Below are 18,278 nucleotides of genomic sequence, written 5' to 3' on the forward strand. Positions count from 1 at the left end.
GTTCAATCCCCAGTACCAACTGGGAAGAAAGACCTAGGGGTAATAGAAAAGCACTCATTACCTCTTAACCATTCAAGCTGCTGCCAAAGCCATATTCTTTGCTACTGGCCCCCAGACTAAGCTGCCTCCCTTTGATTAAGCAGGTAAAGGCCAAGGAAGATTCTCGGACTACATACTCTGTCCATTGTGTAACCGACCCGGTCTTGTTTGCGAAGACCTTTGTAAATGTTGGCCACGGTATTTAAGCCTGGTTAGTCTACGGTGGATTTGGATTATTTTTCTAATTTACTATTAAGTAAATGTGCTACGTGTAGATTTAAGTGAAGTAAAAACATCTTTACATCTTAAACAATTTTCTTTAAAATTCTCCGAAAGATTTGTGCATTTTTAAAAATGTTTTTATTCATTAAAAGAACATTTTATACAAATCTTGAGCAATTCTTTTACAAACGTATCCAGAATTCACAATACATTACGAAAACAAAATACAACAGACCAAGGAAAGGAACTGACTTTCAGATTGCAAGGATAACATAAGACTCATCCCTGAAGCAAAGTCTCCCTGCAGAGGGATAACCAGGATCCACCACAGTAAACCTTTCTACCCCCATGGTATAAACACCCAATTACTAATAGAAGAGATTAAATGGGGAGGAGTATGGTAAGGAGTATGGTAAGTGTAAGCTGCTTAATCAAGATTTTAGAAGACACAGGCTCAGTTCTATTCCTGGACCCACATCTGTAGGAACTATACACAGCACCAGCCTTAAATGGCATCTACTCCAGATTCATTCAAGCACACCTGAATGGGTTACAATGACAATACTGTACAAGGATTTTAAAATTATGAATAAATATTTTCTATGGCAGTTAAAACCATGAGCAAAAGTTAAAAAAAAAACACTGACATTTTCTATAATATTATCAATGAAAATTGCACCATCACTGACAAATTCCTCTTTCCAATCACTTCTACTTTTGATATTAAAGATCTGGGTGACTAAGTGGTTATGCTCAGGAAATGTTCATATTCAGAGTCAAATCTAATTAGAGTCAAAAGCCCAATGATTTAAGAGAATCGAAGAAGAGTCTTATGGTGGGGGTGTAGCCCAATGGTAGAGCCCCTGTGAGGGGCCCTGGGTTATATTCCCAGCACCACAAAAACAAACCCTCTCTTGGCCCATGTAATTTAAAATCCCTTAGCCTCAGAGCTGAAAGTTCACTCTAGTATGTTTAATGGAAAACTGTTTAAATAGCTATAATCCTACAGAGTTCAAATTTCCATCTGTAGGACTAACAAATTTCTCTGTGTTCATAAAATAAAAGTTCTAGCATCAGCTCTGAATTGCATAACTTAGGCCAAATTATTATGCCTCTTTGAATTCCAGTTTCTTCATTAGCAAAATGGAGACACAAAATCAAAAATTTAAGACTTGCATAAGATGACAGACATACATATACTACAATACATGGCAAATGGTGAACACACAAAAATGTCCTTGCAAGGACACTTCCATATTAGCTATAATTTCTCAAAATTTAATGCTGACATGTGAGGGATAAGTTATTCAAGTGCCATACATTGTGGAGGAGAAGCTGCAAAATATTTACTTTTATAAAGAACTCAATTAACAGTACTGAAAAAGTAGGGTTTCCACATAAAGTGAGGTTACCCTCGGGAAGGCATTAAACAAAAAAGCCTGGAGACAAAATGATGAGTATATTCCAGTTTGTAAGCTCCAACTTCCCATGGGTTTCAAGCTGCCATGATATTTCAGAGATGAGAATTACATGTATAAGGCTAATATTTTCCATTTCAATCAGGCCTCTCTAGTACTTAAAACTCACCCTTTCTCTCATTACACTCATCTTTGAGCTATTGGATAAATGCAATACCAACAAGCCTTTCCCTTGCCTTCACAGACTAAACACAAAACACAGAGAATGAGCCCATAAAAGGCCACAATAGAAAAGCTGGAGGCAGAGTAACGAGCATCAGTTCCAGATCACTCCCAACAGTTCTTCAGTTATTACTCAGCAGCAACAGGAGAGTCTTCTTCTTCAGAGCCTGACTTGCTCCTTAACCTTTTAAAATTTCAAGGATTTCATAGAATATTTCAATGCATCCTGCCCTTAGAAAAAATATATTTTTGGCACTTTCTGTTCTATTTAGGATGGAGACATTCAAGTAAAGATTTCATTTCTTCTGTAGAAATTTCATTTTGCTTCCTAAAAGGCAAAAAAAAAAAAAAGTGAACTCTCAATTTATTTTCACTTAAAGTAAATTATTTGAGGCAAGGGATTAATAATTCAACTATTCAAAATATCCCCAAAATTGAGCTTTCATCTCAAGTCCTATGGTTTGAACAAGCATACCCCAAGGCTGAAGTAGTAAAGGTTTGTTCCCCAGCTTGTGGCACTATTGGGAAGTGGCAGAACTTTTAAGAAGAAAGCCAGTCATGGGGGGCATGACCTTGAGGGGATATTAGGACCCTTTCCCCTTTCTGTCTCTCTTTGCTTCTTCCATGAAGTAAGTGGCTTCCTCTGCTCTGCACTCCCACCATGCCCCAGGCCCCAAAGGAGTGGAGCCAACTGACCATGGATTGGAGCCAACCTCTAAATCTATGAGTCAAAATTAACCTTTCCTTTTTTAAAGTTGATTGTTTTAGGTATTTTGTTATGATAATGAAAAGCTGCCACACCAATATCAGCTGATGTGTTTAACCATCAGAACATCCCTGTTTCTAATTGCAGAGATAGAAAAAAACTCGGACATAATCCAATTCAGTGATTTAGATTTAAAATCACCTAGCATACTCCCCAGAGATTTCATAGAACCTGAGGAAATTTCTTAGGCTCTCTGGAGATTAGTCTTTAGTGCATCTGAGAACCACTGATCTAATCTAATCCATGGTATAAAGATGAAACAACAGCCCAAGGTATTATTTGTCTATGGTCTCTCAGCTAGTTAGGTACAAGATCAAATGAGGGACATACGTTTTAAAGACCAGTATAAATATTATGCAATACAGGTTCTTCACAGTTTTAGGGTAGCCCACCAATGTTCTTATACCATACTGGATAACTATTTGAAAAATCATAAATAACTGTTTCTTTATGAAGTGCATAATCTTTTGCCTCAGAGTTCCTCTAAATCAGGTGTTTTTAATCTGAAGTCTATGGATAGGCTTGGGGGGGTCTACAAACACCCTAAAATTATATGCACAATTTATTTGCATGGGAAAAGGGCCCACAGTTTTTATAAGATTATCCAAGAGACATAGCCTAAAAAGAATTAATAATCATGGTATGGAAACTTATATCATAAAGGGACAGTTCAGCGAGCTTCATCAGAACAGGCTACTCTGATGGGGGTTCCAACCTCTGAGAGTTTTTCTCCCAAACACTTTGGAACTAGGGTCATGCTTTCTGCTCAAGTGTACTTGAGGTTACACTAATCTGATTATAAAGCCTTTGGGATGAGCTTTGCTTACTGCAGAGCATCCCCCCCTTCAGCCACATTTCTCTTATAGTAAATCATGGCAACTCACCAAGACTCCGCAAAATTCTATTCACCCCACTGGGCTCAGACTCAGGAATTGTTTCCAAGTACTGGAGCGCCCGGACCTCAAACAAACCTATAAAGAAAACTCATGCTGGTAAACCTGTTCAATGCTCTGGAAATTAGTTAAATAAAACTTTATTCTTATTACCAGTATATTATTTCAATATTACAAAATAAATAATTCTCAAACTGAACAATTCCAAGTTTGAGCCCTTATAGCTTTACATTGTTTTTGGATTATATTATTATATTCATGCTATTTAAGCCATCACCAAATAAAGAGAACTCTAGGATTAAAACTGACCTTTAACTCCACTTTTCCGAAGCTCTCGGTCCTGGATGAATCCTGCAAACATCTGAGTCTCCATGAAAAGATCAAGAAAGTGGCGTATACTTCGGGATGTGTGAGATTTACGGAATGGTTCCCTTTGGAATACACGCTCCCCACGCTCAGTAACAGTCATGTTCAAAGAATAATGTCCAACCAACTCCACAAAAAACCTGACAAATGCTTCAGACACCAGAGAATTGAGTGTCACATCTGCTGCAAAATGAAAGAAAAAAAAGAAAAGAGAAAAATCTCCTAAATGTTGAGTATCTGGGAACACGGGCTCTCGGGATGAAAGTCATACATTAAGAGGTGGAGAATACATTGAGGAATGCTCATTCTTAGCTTTCTTGCGTGGTCCATGACCAGCAAAAAGCAAATAGCTCTAATTCTGACCTTCATTTTCCTCCCACATATACTCTAATTACATCTTTTTGTTTTCTTGGGGTAGGGGGGTAGGGGATAACCGGGGATTGAACCCAGGGGTACTCAGCCACATCCCCAGCCCTATTTGTATTATTTAGAGACAGAGTCTTGGTCTCGCTGAGTTGCTTAGCACCTTGCCATTGCTGAGGCTGGCTTTGAACTCATGATCCTCCTGTCTCAGCCTCCTGAGCTGCTGGGATTACAGGCATGTGCCACCATGCCCGGCTCTTATTACATCTTGCTTTGGACATCTATGGTTTCATGGGTAACTGCTCTTTCAAAGGTTACCAGTGAGAACCAACCAAATCTAATCGACTTTTCTATTTTTACCCTTCTTTAAACTCTGTGCTTCATTCCTGCCCAGCACCATGTTTCTCTTCTCTCAACTTTATACTCTCCTGATTCCCTGATTCTTGTCTTGCCTTTAAGACCAAACATTTATTTTTCTTTACCTCTTCATCTTCTAAGTATGATCCTCAGAACACTTCTCTTCAATATTCCCTTTCTTAAAAAGCAAACTGGCACACAGAAAGAACTGGTTATTTTGGTGATACTCAGTCTTAGATCTCCAGCCTGGTTTTCAACCTCCTGCATTTTCTGGCTATCTATGGGTCATCATTGTTTGGATGTCACATTAGCACATAAATTCCATTTATCTAAAAATCACCATATCAGGTTCCTTTTGGAAATTGGCAGATTATGAATCAATTAAATAAAACACATTTAAACAAATAAAACACATCTAAAGACAAATTTACTATATTTCCCACCAAATGTTTCCCTTTCAACTTTCACCTCATATTTCACCATGATTACTCCATAAAAATAATTTACTGATGCTAACACACAATAAAGGGCAGGGCTGAGGGAAAAATAGAAGTTTATTGCATTAGACAAAGAACAATGAAGAGAAGGGAGGGTGAATAGGAATAGGAAAGACAGTAGAATGAATTGAACATAACTTTCCTGTGTTTATATATGAATACACCACCAGTGAAACTCCACATCATGTACAACTGCAAGAATGAGATCCTAATTAGAATAAGTTATACTCCATGTATGTATAATATGTCAAAATACACTCCACTGTCCTGTATATCTAAAATTAGCAAACAAAACAGTAAAAAAAAATTTGTTAAGAGCTTAAGAAACACCAGGCATTATATTAAATGCTTTTAACAAACACAATAATGAGGTAGGTATTACTATATCTCCTTCAGAGTTGAGGAAAATAAAGCTCCAATGGTCAAAGGAATTCTTCAGGGTCATGCTATCCAGGTAAGCAAAGATGCTGGACTCTCAAGTACCATGATTTTTTTTTTTTAATTGAAGATTAAACCCAGGGTACTCTACGACCCCACTGAGCCACACCCCAGCCCTTTTTATTTTGAGACAGGGTCTCAGTTGCTGAGGCTGGCCTTGAACTTGTGATCCTCCTGCCTCAACCTCCTGAGTAGCTAGGATTACAGGTATGCGTCACTGTGCCTGGCCAAATCAGGTGATTCTTTTATTTTTTTTTAGTTGTAGATGGACACAATACCCTTACTTTGTTTATTTATTTTTTTTAATGTGGTGCTGAGGATCGGACCCAGTGCCTCACACATGCAAGGCAAACGCTCTACCACTGAGCCACAACCCCAGCCCCTGATTCTTTAACTACTATAATATACAGTTGCAATCTGTAGTATACTCTGCCTCCAGATCCCAGGCTGAAATTTCATATTCATCTTAGACTCCTCACTTTTCTTCCATCTGAATAGTCCTCCCACCCCCATCTTCACAATGTCTCCTTTATCTGGGTTTCACCCTGGACTGGGAATCAGAAACCTATGTATAGTCAGTTCTATCACATCATAGCTGTAAAATAGTGGGTACCCTCACTTTATCTCTCATGGCCTGCCCCTACCTGTATAGTGACAGGGTGCTGATTAGGTGACTTCATTTGTTCTTTCTTCCTTCCTTTCTTTTTGCAATACTGGAATTTGAACCCAGGGTCTCATGCATTCTAGGCACGTGCTCTATCACTGAGATATACCCCAGTCCTTTAAATTACATTAATTAATTGATTATTGGGGGGCAGTGCTAGGAAATGAACCAAGGGCCTCCCTCACACTAGGCAAGTGCACCACCACCGAGCTGCATCTCCAGCCCCTTTTATTTTATTTTGAGACAGGACTCCCTAAGTTGCCAAGGCTGGCCACAACCTTGCTATCCTCCTGCCTTAGCATACTGAGTTGCTTGGATTACAGGCATGTGCCACCATGCCTGGCTAGGTGATTTCTAATGTCTCTTTCTGCATTACAGTTTGATTTTAATCTAGGTTTTTATTTTGTCCAACAGACTTTCTTCTTATATCTCTTCTTCTGTGGTTGAGAATCCACAGGCCATTATTGCATTTATTGTCAACGTTTTGCCCCACTTTCCCAATCCTTCTAGTGACTGCCCCATTTCTCTTCCACTTCACAACAATGTTTCTTAGGAGAGTTGTCTGTACATGTTGCTTCTGCCTTCTTATATCTAATTCCTTTTTTAAAATCTTATGTCGTTCTTTCTATAACTTTTATTCCACTCCCTTCTACTCTTTAAAAAAATCTATTAGTGTATTATAGTTAGATTTAATATTAAGGTTGATTTTTACATAATTATATAAGCATAAATCATAGTTTGTTCCAATTCAGTCCACAGTACTTTGTTTATATTTTAAGGTATCTACTTTATACATTTTTTGCATGTATGAATATTTCATAAGATCAACAGTGGAATGAACACTCAAGAACTTACCACAAAGCTTAGAAAAAAAGACATGTCTCCAAAGCTCCCTGGGTGACTCCCCTACTCTAATAGAGGATGACCATCATTTATAATTTTGTATTTGTTATTCTCTTACTTAACATGAGAATTTCATTCCACATGTATACACTTCAATAACATGCTGTTAGATTTTTTTTACGTCTTTGAACACTATATAAGACTATGTTTCTCTTCAACTTACTGTTTTATTCAATGTGTGTTTTATTTTATTTATTTATTTTTTTTAAAGAGAGAGTGAGAGAGGAGAGAGAGAGAGAGAGAGAGAGAGAGAGAGAGAGAAAGAGAGAGAGAGAGAGAGAGAATTTTTTAATATTTATTTTTTAGTTCTCGGCGGACACAACATCTTTGTTGGTATGTGGTGCTGAGGATCGAACCCGGGCCGCACGCATGCCAGGCGAGCGCGCTACCGCTGAGCCACATCTCCAGCCCCTCAATGTGTGTTTTAATATTTATTTATTTTTTCTTAGTTCTCGGCGGACACAACATCTTTGTTTTTGTATGTGGTGCTGAGGATCGAACCCGGGCCGCACGCATGCCAGGCAAGCGCGCTACCGCTTGAGCCACATCCCCAGCCCCTCAATGTGTGTTTTAAACATTCATTTTTAATATTATATTTTTCTGTCAATGTGCATTTAGATTGTTTTTAGTTTTTACTATCACATACAGTTTCACTATAAAAAATTATTGTATTTGTTTCCTAGCGATCACATGTAATAGGTTCTCTAGGGTATGTATCTAAAAACTAATTTGTTAGCTTGTGGAATATGTATACCTTTAATTTTACTTTTAACTGTATTAAGTTAGGCCAATTTGTTTTTCCAAAGTGATTGAACTAGTTTACACAATCTCTCCAATACTTGAAATTGTCAGACTTTAACATTTTTGCCACTATAGTGAGTATAAATATGGTATTGCATTGCATTTGTTTTATTTTTTGGTACTGAAGATTGAACTCAGGGACACTCTACCACTGAGCTATATCCTCAGCCATTTTATTTTTTACTTTGAGACAGGGGCTCACTAAATTTCGAAGGCCGCCCTTGAACTTGAGATATTCCTGCCTCCCAAATTGCTGGGATTACAGGCAAGTTGCTGGGATGGCAATCAAGTGCCGCCATGCCTAGGTGCACTGTGGTTTTAATTATATTTTCCTGATCTTGATGAAGCTGCACACCTTTCCACATGTTTTTGGACCTTTCATATTTCCTTCTTTTCTTCTCTCTCTCTCTTTTTTTTTTTTTTGGTGCTGGGGATTGAACTCAGGATTTCACATATGCTAAGCATGTGCTCTTCCACTGAGCCACATCCCTAAGCCATGTTTCCTCTTCTACAAATGTTAGTTGGTACATTTCCCTCATTTTAACATAGGATTGTTTATCCTTTTTTTTAATATTTATTTTTTAGTTTTCGGTGGACACAACATCTTTATTTTATTTTTATGTGGTGCTGAGGATCAAACCCAGTTCTGCGTGCATGCCAGGCGAGCGTGTTACCGCTTGAGCCACATCCCCAGCCCTGTTTATCCTTTTCTTGCAGACTTATGGGAGTTTTTTTAAAAAATAAATTCTAGACACACAATTCTTTTGTTAGACTTGTTGAAAATGTCTTCAGCTTTTTTTTTTTTAATTTCTTTTTCATGGTGTCCCTTGATGTTATTTCTGCGCCAAAACCAAACCATCTGAATTTCTATAACTTTATAATAGATTCTGATGCCTATTAGTACAAGCCCTCCAATTATGATCTTTTTCAGGAGTGTTTTAACTATTTCTGGCTTAAGAATGATTGTACTTTCATTTTACTTTTTTTTTTTTTTTTGTGGAGCTGGAGATTGAACCCAGGGCCTTGTGCATGTGAGGCAAGCACTCTACCAACTGAGCTATAGCCCCAGCCCTTCATTTTAAATTTACATATACTTCATATATGTATAACATGTTAGAATACACTCTGTCATATATATTTAAAAAGAACAAATAAAAATAAATTTAAAATAATGTCTTTTCCCTACACGTGGTTTTTTTACATGTATATGCTCCTAGTTTTTCTATAGTTGCTCCTCTAAGTTTCCTTTGCTGGATCTTCCTCTTCTTTCCAACCTCCAAATATCAGAACTCTAACATTATTGTCCACCAACCCAGGGCTCAAATCTTAAACCTCATCTGGTCCCATAGCTTTAAAATAACAATTTATTTTTTTAAAAAATATATATTTATATTTATCAATGGACCCTTATTTTATTTATTTATATGTGGTGCTGAGAAATGAACCCAGGGCCTCACATATGCTAGTCAAGCACTCTACCACTGAGCCACAACCCCAAACCCTAAAATAGCAATTTCTTTCTTTCTTTTTTTTTTGATACCAGGGATTGAACTCAGGGGCACTCAACCACTGAGTCACATCCCCAGCCCTATTTTGTATTTTACTTAGAGACAGGGTCTCACTGAGTTGTTTAGCACCTTGCTGCTGCTGAGGCTGGCTTTGAATTTGAGATCCTCCTGCCTCAGCCTCCTGAGCTGCTGGGACTACAGGTGTGCGCCACTGCCCCAGGCTAAAATAGCATTTTTTTCCTTTTTTAATTGTAGATGACACAATACCTTTTTATCTATCTATCTATCTATCTATCTATCTATCTATCTATCTATTTATTTATATGTGGTGCTGAGGCTTGAACCCAGTTCCTCATACTTTCGAGGCAAGTGCTCTACTGCTGAGCTACAGCCCAAGCCCCATAAAATAGCAATTTCTTAATGCATGTCTCTAGCCCCAATTTTTTCCCTCTGAATCCCAAATTCACATATATGTGTGTGTGTGTGTGTGTGTGTGTGTATATATATATATATATATATATATATATATATATCTACCTAACATATATAAATGCCTATGTAATATCTCTAGTTGGATATCTGCAAGGTATTAGATGTCCAAATTAATACCTAAAACTTTAAAAAAAAAACTAGGTTTTTTTATTACTCCTCTAAATCTGTTTCTTCCTTAGTATTCTCCATCAGTAAATAGCCTTAGCTTTCTCATCTGTGAAATAGGGATTACATAATGATACTTGCTTCCTAAGTGTATTAAAAGAACGAAATAAAATATATGCTAAATGCTTAGTATAATGCCTGGTACAGAGTAAGCACCCAGTAAATACTACTTGCCCATTTATTCAACAAGTACTTATTAGATGGTGAAAAGAACCAATGGGGGGAAAAAAAGAGGCAAGGAAAAGGCTAATGAGCTCTAGGAAAGTGGGTGAGAATTTTAAGCAGGATGTTCAGGAAGAACTCGAAGAGATAATGACATGAGCATGGACCTACAAGAAGAAACGGTAGGTGTCAGGTAGACCTCTGGGGGAATAGCATTCTATAAATATAACGGAGCAAGTGCAAAGGCCCTGCAGTAGGAGGAGGCCTGGCATACACAGCATTAGGAAGGAAACTAATAAGAAGGCTTTCAAGGTTCAGGGACTCTAATAGAACTTTTGTACAACCTTTAACAAGAGTGTTGAACTTTAGTATTTACTGCCTTAATTTTTAAGACTTTGGCCCATATATCTCCTACCTTGTGAAAAATTCTTCTCCTGAGCCAAGATTTCATTTCGATCTTCCAAAATCTGCATCAAGGCAGCTTGAAGTTTAGATGGTAGAATTTCATCCTCATCAGATACCTGAGGGGAAAAATATGGAATTTCGTATGAGCTTTAAGGGAGGTCTCAAACAAGCACTAGTTAAGTCCCCAAAATTCCACAAGTGATTTTGTATAATCTTAGCTGAAGAATCAGCCTGAAGTTTCTTTCCTTCTATGGTGTAGAATCTGTGATGTTCATGGTATATATATTTAAATTTTATTTTTAAAAAGCAAATAAATCTTATAAATTTTTCTGGCATGTTTCCATCAAATATCGTTCACGTACTATTCTTATTCTATATCTCTAAGATTGTCCCAGTTGAGTGCAGTAGTGCATGCCTGTAATCCCAGTGATTTGGGAGACTGAGACATCAATCACAAGTTTGAGGTCAGCCTCAGCAACTTAATGAGACCTTGTCTCAAACAACAGCAGCAACAACAACAACAACAACAAACCAAAAAGATTTAAAATAATTCTCAGATAAATGATATTTCAAATGTGATGAGCTAATTTTTTTTTGGAGGGGAGCAGTTATTAGGGATTGAACCCTGGGGCACGCTATCATTGAGCTACATCCCAAACCCTTTCTATTTTTTATTTTAACACAGGATCTAACTATGTTGCCCAGGCTGGTCTTGAACTTGTGATCCTCCTGCCTCAGCCTCCCAAACAATCAGGGTTATTGGTGTGTGCCACTACACCCAGCTGGAATTTTTATTTATATTTCTAAAACTTTACATATATGTATCCCCGCTTAGTCTACAAGACCTGAGGACTCAAACTTGTCTTAGATATCTTTATATTCAACTGCTTAACAGAGTATCTAGAAATAATCAGTGCTTAACAAAGGCTCTCTCTCTCTTTCATTTTTTGTGGTGCTGTTGAACCCAGGCCTCATGAATATTAGTCAAGCACTCCAATGCCAAGCTACATTCCCAGCCTAAAAGGTGCTTTTTAAATTTAATTAAATTAGAGCTTTCTGTCAACTCATCTGGAGTTGAAGGATGATTACTTCTTTTGAGAATGGCATTTATTATTTATTCTGTTTCCTCCTTCCTTCTTTGGGATAGATAGCTATAAACCTACGCCAAAAATTTTCAGGTCAATCTTGTCTGAGTGGCCACAATGTCAATTCAAGTGTGGGTAGGAACTAAAACTTTTGGCTGAGTCATGTTCTCTAAGTACTTTCACATATTTTCTGTCTAATTATCTACAGAGAATTCTATATCCCAAACATGTAATCACCTCCTTGTCACTCACCTCCTGTAAGAACTTGTCTGCACAGAGATCAACTATCAGCACCTATGGAATAAAGGAGTCAGGCAAGTTTAACCAGAGACACATTCACAGGCAAATACATTAGGCACTGCTAGATCAGGAGGGGTGAGAACAGTTTCAAACAGAATTGTCTTGAAGTTGTAGCCCATTTAAATTAATCCATCAAAACAACAGATTGCAAAACTATTAATAATAATGGCATGTATATTTATAGACTAAAAGAGACTTAAAAAGGGTTAAGGCAACAGATTAATAGGGTAAGAACAGTCTTTTCAATAAGTGGTACTGGCACAGGTGGTTATCCATACCAAGAGGGGGAAAAATGAAATGACCCTACCTTACATTGTATACAAAAAAGTAAAAATACCCGGTGGATTAGATGGGCACAGTGGCACACACCTGTAATCCCAGCAACTCAGAGGCCAAGGTAGGAAGATCACCAAGTTTGAGGCCAACCTCAACAATTTAGCAGGACCCTAAGCAAATTAGCAAGACCCTGTCTCAAAATGAAAACTAAAAAGGGCTGGGGATGTAGCTTAGTGGTAAAGCACTCCTGGGTTCAATCCCTGGTATGGGAACAGGGGTGAGGGATTAAAACAAAACAAAAAAGAAAACAAACAAAAAACACACATCATTTTGGAAAGTGAAAAGGCAAGCCTCAAAGATATTGGTTTCCAGAATATAAAAACGCATCAAGGCTGGGGGTGTAGCTCACTGGTGGAGTGCCACTTAGCGTGTGTGCGGCCCTGGGTTCCATCCCCAGCACCACACATACAGACACCTTACAAAGCAGTAAGAGGATAAGTAATTCAGTGGAAAGACAGACAATATGTTTTATAAAAGTTGATATTCAGATAGCCAGTAAACATATCCTGACAATAATCAAGGAATGTAAATTGAACTAAAGTGAGAAGAATATTACCCACCCACCAGATAACATTAAATTACACAAACTGATAGTGTTGACAAGGACATGGAGCAATAGGAACTCTCATACACTATTGGAGGGAGTTTAAATTGGCATATCTATTTTGGTAAACAGTTTTACTTTATTTATTGAAGCTGAAAATATGCTTACCATATTTTCAATTTCCAAGTAAATGAATTTCCAAGCATATACCCATATAACTGAATGCATGTGTGTGCCAAGGGTGATGTGTAAAAATGTCTATAGTAGGATTATTCATAATAACGTCAAGCTGAAAACAATTCAAATGCTCATCAACTATACAATGGATAAGAAAATTGTGGTCAATTCACACAATAGAATACTATACACAAACTGAATGACCCAACTAATGTTAAACTCATTAATATGAATGAATCTGATACATAAAATATTGAGCAAAAGAAGCCAGACAAAAACTATACTAGGGCTGGGGACGTGGCTCAAGCGGTGGCGCGCTCGCCTGGCATGCGTGCGGCCCGGGTTCGATCCTCAGCACCGCATACAACAAAGATGTTGTGTCTGCCGAAAACTAAAACAAAAAATATTAAAGTTTAAAAAAAAAAACTATACTATATGAATCCATTTATATCAAGATTAAAAATAAGCAAAGCTGTATTATACTGTTTAAGGATGCATGCCTATGAAAAAACCCAAGTAAATGAATACTATAAAAGTCAAGATCGTGGTGACCTTTTGTGTGGAATGGGGAAGGGATCAGAGATTAGAAGAAGGCATGCTGGAGACTTCTAGGGTGCTGACACTAACTCCATTACTATAATGTGACATTCCATTCCAATGCCATGTTATGGAAGTGTTCATTCACTCTGTGACAATTCATTGTGCTGTGTATTTTGTTTAAGGCACTTATAGATACATATATAATCAATCTTATTATATTTTAAACAATTTTTAAAGTTAACCAAGGGTAGTTTTTGTATTGGACTTAAATATGACAGCGTAATATATAATTCTACCATTCTTCAAGAGCACTTAGTTTCATTTGTCAGTGCTCTCAGATTTTTCACAGGTGCCACTTATTCCATCTTACCTCTTCAATGGGTAGATCCTGGAGCTGTGGTAAGGAGCAAGACAGGATTCCAATGAGGAATGGAGTAGGCGAGCACACAATGTCAATCATAGATGCTGGCAGGACTGGGATGTAGGTGTGCTGCCAGGTGAATGGATACAGTGTAGCAACCACAGCATGGCCACATTTCGAGAGGGTGCTAGACAGAGGAGAAAGCAAATGTTGTTACACTCAGAGCAACCCAGGGAAGGTGTTCCAGACATTATGTTCAAAGAGGCTGGTTACAACTTGGTGAATACTCATTAATTTTTGTCATTCTATTCAAAATTTTAATTTACTGAAAATATTTAATATCAACCTATTTTGTTGATATTATATATCAACATATATATTATGTTGATATTATATTATATAAATGTTCCCCAAAATTATCAAGCTAAAAATTAGTGTGCAAATAGAAAAGCAATATTAATTTTTTTTTTATTTTTGTAGTTGGTGTTTGAGAGTTGAGTCTTGCTATGTTGTTGTCAAGGCTGGCCTTGAAGTTCTGGGCTCAAGTGATCCTCCTGCCTTACTTTCTCAAATAGATGAGAACCACAGGCAAGAACCAGACTAGTAATACAAATCTTCAACGACAGTTTAAGCAAAAATTCATTTTGAAAGGAAATCTATTAACCCAAAAATGTCATTGTTATAGACTAATGTAAATGGCTATCTAGTTAGCATTTGGAATTATTCATGTCTCTACAGCATTAGGTAACTGAGAGGCTTATTTTAGATTTTTTAAAATATGCCCAAGTTTTAAAATAGAAAGAACAACAACAGCAAAAAATGAAGAAATGTAAAAAACAAAAGAACAAGCATCAAGGTAAACTAACATTTTTCATTTATTTCTTACCTTAGGCTGTTAGCAACAAATATTACCCTCCGCTCTAAGAGGAGAGAAGCACAGACCCGGATGAGATGACACACACTCAGGCACTTAAAAAGGCATTCAAAGTCCACATGTTCCAATCTTGAATCTAGTGGTCGGCAGAGTTCAATTGACTGAAATGCAAGAATTTGAATCAGGAAAGCTGATGTTGGAAAACAACCCATAACGGCAACACTAATAGATACTCTCAAGTTAAGTTCCAGAAAGAGGGTCTGCTACAAAGTGTTTGTGAAATTGTCTACACTAATCCTAAGATCCTATAGCTTTTTTTTTGCTATAAATTTCTGGTCAAAACTTTATTCCATCTGAAAATAACATGGATAATCATCATTTATAGCACTGAAATTGTCACTACAGAGGGATCTAATCTAATCTAGGATTACTTTGGGTCTTGGGTTGAGGTTCAACTATTTCAGAGCAATTGGATATTTTCCAGTGCTTTATGGGAATAAAAATATTATTTACAGTTTATGAAAAGGGGAAACTATTTCTTTAAGTTCGAGGAAACTCTCCCTATAGTACAAGGCCTGCTCTCTGGTAGCTATGAAATCTTTTCAAAATGAGCTAACTTACCCCATCTCCAGCCCCAGGGAGGTAGCTCTTAACTGTGATGGTACGTCCAGGAGCTGGGAAAGGAGCTTCCATGACACTTCGCATGAATGGATAAACAAGGGCAGGAGACATTTCTCTTCTCTTCTCTACTTCATCCAGAATCTACACATGCAATGTATGTTATTTTATTTTGAGCTCAGTTCAAAGATAAAAGAATCCTTCCTATTGTTGGAACTGCCAAACTTGGTGTACATATTTGAATTTACGATAGATAAGCTTCTGAAAGCAATAAAATTTCATTATAGCATCATATCTGTTGAGGGTTTCTTTACAATCCTAAGAAAAGTTACTAACAAATCAGATTATTTTTAGAAGATGAGTCCCTTTTCATTTCACTAAGGAAAGAGCAAAGAAGGTAACACTGAAAATGATATCCTGCAATTTGGGGTCTAGGAAAAACATGAGAGAAGAAAGGAGATGCTTCAGGCCATAGTCTTTATTTATTTATTTATTTAATTTTTATTGTTGGTTTTTCAAAACATTACATAGTTCTTGACATATCATATTTCACACTTTGATTCAAGTGGGTTATGAACTCCCATTTTTACCCCGTATACAGACTGCAGAATCACATCGGTTACACATCCACCGATTTACATATTGCCATACTAGTGACTGTTGTATTCTGCTGCCTTTCCTATCCTCTACTATCCCCCCTCCCCTCCCCTCCCCTCCCCTCCCATCTTCTCTCTCTACCCCATCTACTGTAATTCATTTCTCCCCCTTGTTTTTTTTTTTCCCTTTCCCCTCACTTCCTCTTGTATGTAATTTTGTATAACCATGAGGGTCTCCTTCCATTTCCATGCAATTTCCCTTCTCTCTCCCTTTCCCTCCCACCTCTCGTCCCTGTTTAATGTTAATCTTCTTCTCATACTCTTCCTCCCTACTCTGTTCTTAGTTACTCTCCTTATATCAAAGAAGACATTTGGCATTTGTTTTTTAGGGATTGGCTAGCTTCACTTAGCATAATCTGCTCTAATGCCATCCATTTCCCTGCAAATTCCATGATTTTGTCATTTTTAATGCAGAGTAATACCCCATTGTGTATAAATGCCACATTTTTTTTTTTATCCATTCGTCTATTGAAGGGCATCTAGGTTGGTTCCACAGTCTTGCTATTGTGAATTGTGCTGCTATGAACATCGATGTAGCAGTGTCCCTGTAGTATGCTCTTTTTAGGTTTTTAGGGAATAGACCGCAGGCCATAGTCTTTAAAAACTGAGTTTTAGCAAACCAAAATGAGAATAATACAGCTACACCCACAGCCCCTGTGGGGAACCTTTCTAAAATAATTTGTCAAAGTCTTAGTGTTTCTCAATGAAGTCATCAGCAATAAAACTTTCTTGGAGAGCAGAAAGGATATCAATTTTCAGAGAGTCCATTCTTCACTCACCTTTGAAAAAAGATTGAAGCAGCCTAGGCGACTAACCATGCAGTAGACCTCCGGGAGTCGCTTTCCTTTGCCTTCTGGCTAAAAGAAAAAGCAACAAAGACAACAAAAATCAAGCAGCACAAGTCTTTACTAATTCTGACTATTAATATTCTTTTAGTGACACGAGTCTTACTATGTCACCTAGGCTGGCCTCAAACTTCTAGGCTCAAGCAATGCTCCTGCCTCAGCCTCTCAAGCAGCTAGCCTACAGGCATGCACCACTGTGTCCAGCTTCTTTTAACATAAGTTCATACAGAGAAGGAACTAAGGGTCTTATCTTTAGTGAACACTGAAAGATAGAAAAAATGCCAAAAATGATAGCTTGATGTATTCTAAAAATGACAGCATAATTTACTCTAAGTTAAGTGTAAGCACTTATAAGAAGAAAGCCCTCAAATGGCTGGTGAGTAACTCAAAGCTCCATTGATTGGCTCCTTGTACTCCATTCCTCAAATATATCCACACTGATATTCAGCCACTATGTTAGAAGTTACTTTATTATAAACAAATAAATTTTTAAAATATCTTTATTTCTATTTATTTATTTTTATGTGGTGCTGAGGATTGAACCCAGGGCCTCATGTGTGCAAGGCAAGCACTCTACCACTGAGCTACAACCCCAGCCCAACAAATAAATTTTTAAAAAAATCCATACCCTTTCTATTCTTTCTATTCTAGAACTAACTAAACATATAAATTTTATTCATGGCTAATCTCCATCTTGCTGTTGTTATGTAAACTTGTATACAATTTCTTTTAAATACAGATCACTGAGTAGTCCTCAGACGCATATAGAGATAGTGTTTCTGAAGTCTATCTATTATTCCTTGACCAACTCACTAACACAAATCTGGTACTTACCAACAGCTTCTTACAGTAACCAAACCACCGACTTCCATCTTCACCAGTCAAGACAAAGGAAAATGTTTCACTGAAAAAATAGCCAATAGTTATTCTGAGATAAAAACAACTGCTTATGACATTCCTCATGGAACAAACAATTGAAAATTAGGGTTCAACAGCAGTCATTTGTGATATTAAAGGAAGCATTAATATTACATTTATTTCAAGTCACACTCCTCCTGAGGAATGTCCAGGCCTTGAGAATATCTTGCCTTGTACTGGAGTAAGCAAATAGGTGTAGGATATGCCATTGGTGCTGTTGTCCCTTCTAATTTTTTATTTATGCAATCTAGATATGAATCAATCCATTTTTATTTTATTAAATGTCCAATTTAGTCAAATATACAGGTAAGTGATAAAGGATTTCAATATGCCATTTCTCTCT

General features: G+C 37.3%; 1 protein-coding gene across 3 annotated transcripts in view; it reads right to left on the bottom strand.

The window, feature by feature from the left end:
- Positions 1-461: 461 nt before the first annotated feature.
- The window catches only part of Dennd2c (DENN domain containing 2C), a 76,886-nt gene continuing 59,069 nt past the window's right edge, over positions 462-18,278 (bottom strand). For 2 of the 3 annotated variants that reach the window (XM_026394178.2, XM_077791019.1), the window contains 10 exons: positions 17,852-17,921; positions 16,952-17,029; positions 15,520-15,660; positions 14,911-15,059; positions 14,034-14,211; positions 12,019-12,060; positions 10,692-10,797; positions 3,870-4,109; positions 3,552-3,638; positions 462-2,229 (listed from right to left, as the gene is read on the bottom strand). In XM_026394178.2, the coding sequence (XP_026249963.2) occupies positions 2,198-2,229; positions 3,552-3,638; positions 3,870-4,109; positions 10,692-10,797; positions 12,019-12,060; positions 14,034-14,211; positions 14,911-15,059; positions 15,520-15,660; positions 16,952-17,029; positions 17,852-17,921 (1,123 nt within the window). In that variant the 3' untranslated portion in view covers positions 462-2,197. The remainder of the gene's footprint in view (positions 2,230-3,551; positions 3,639-3,869; positions 4,110-10,691; positions 10,798-12,018; positions 12,061-14,033; positions 14,212-14,910; positions 15,060-15,519; positions 15,661-16,951; positions 17,030-17,851; positions 17,922-18,278) is intronic. The other variant, XM_026394180.2, reaches the window with a different exon arrangement.

This window comes from Urocitellus parryii, chromosome 11 (assembly GCF_045843805.1).
Source record: "Urocitellus parryii isolate mUroPar1 chromosome 11, mUroPar1.hap1, whole genome shotgun sequence".
NCBI classification, from domain to species: domain Eukaryota; kingdom Metazoa; phylum Chordata; class Mammalia; order Rodentia; family Sciuridae; genus Urocitellus; species Urocitellus parryii.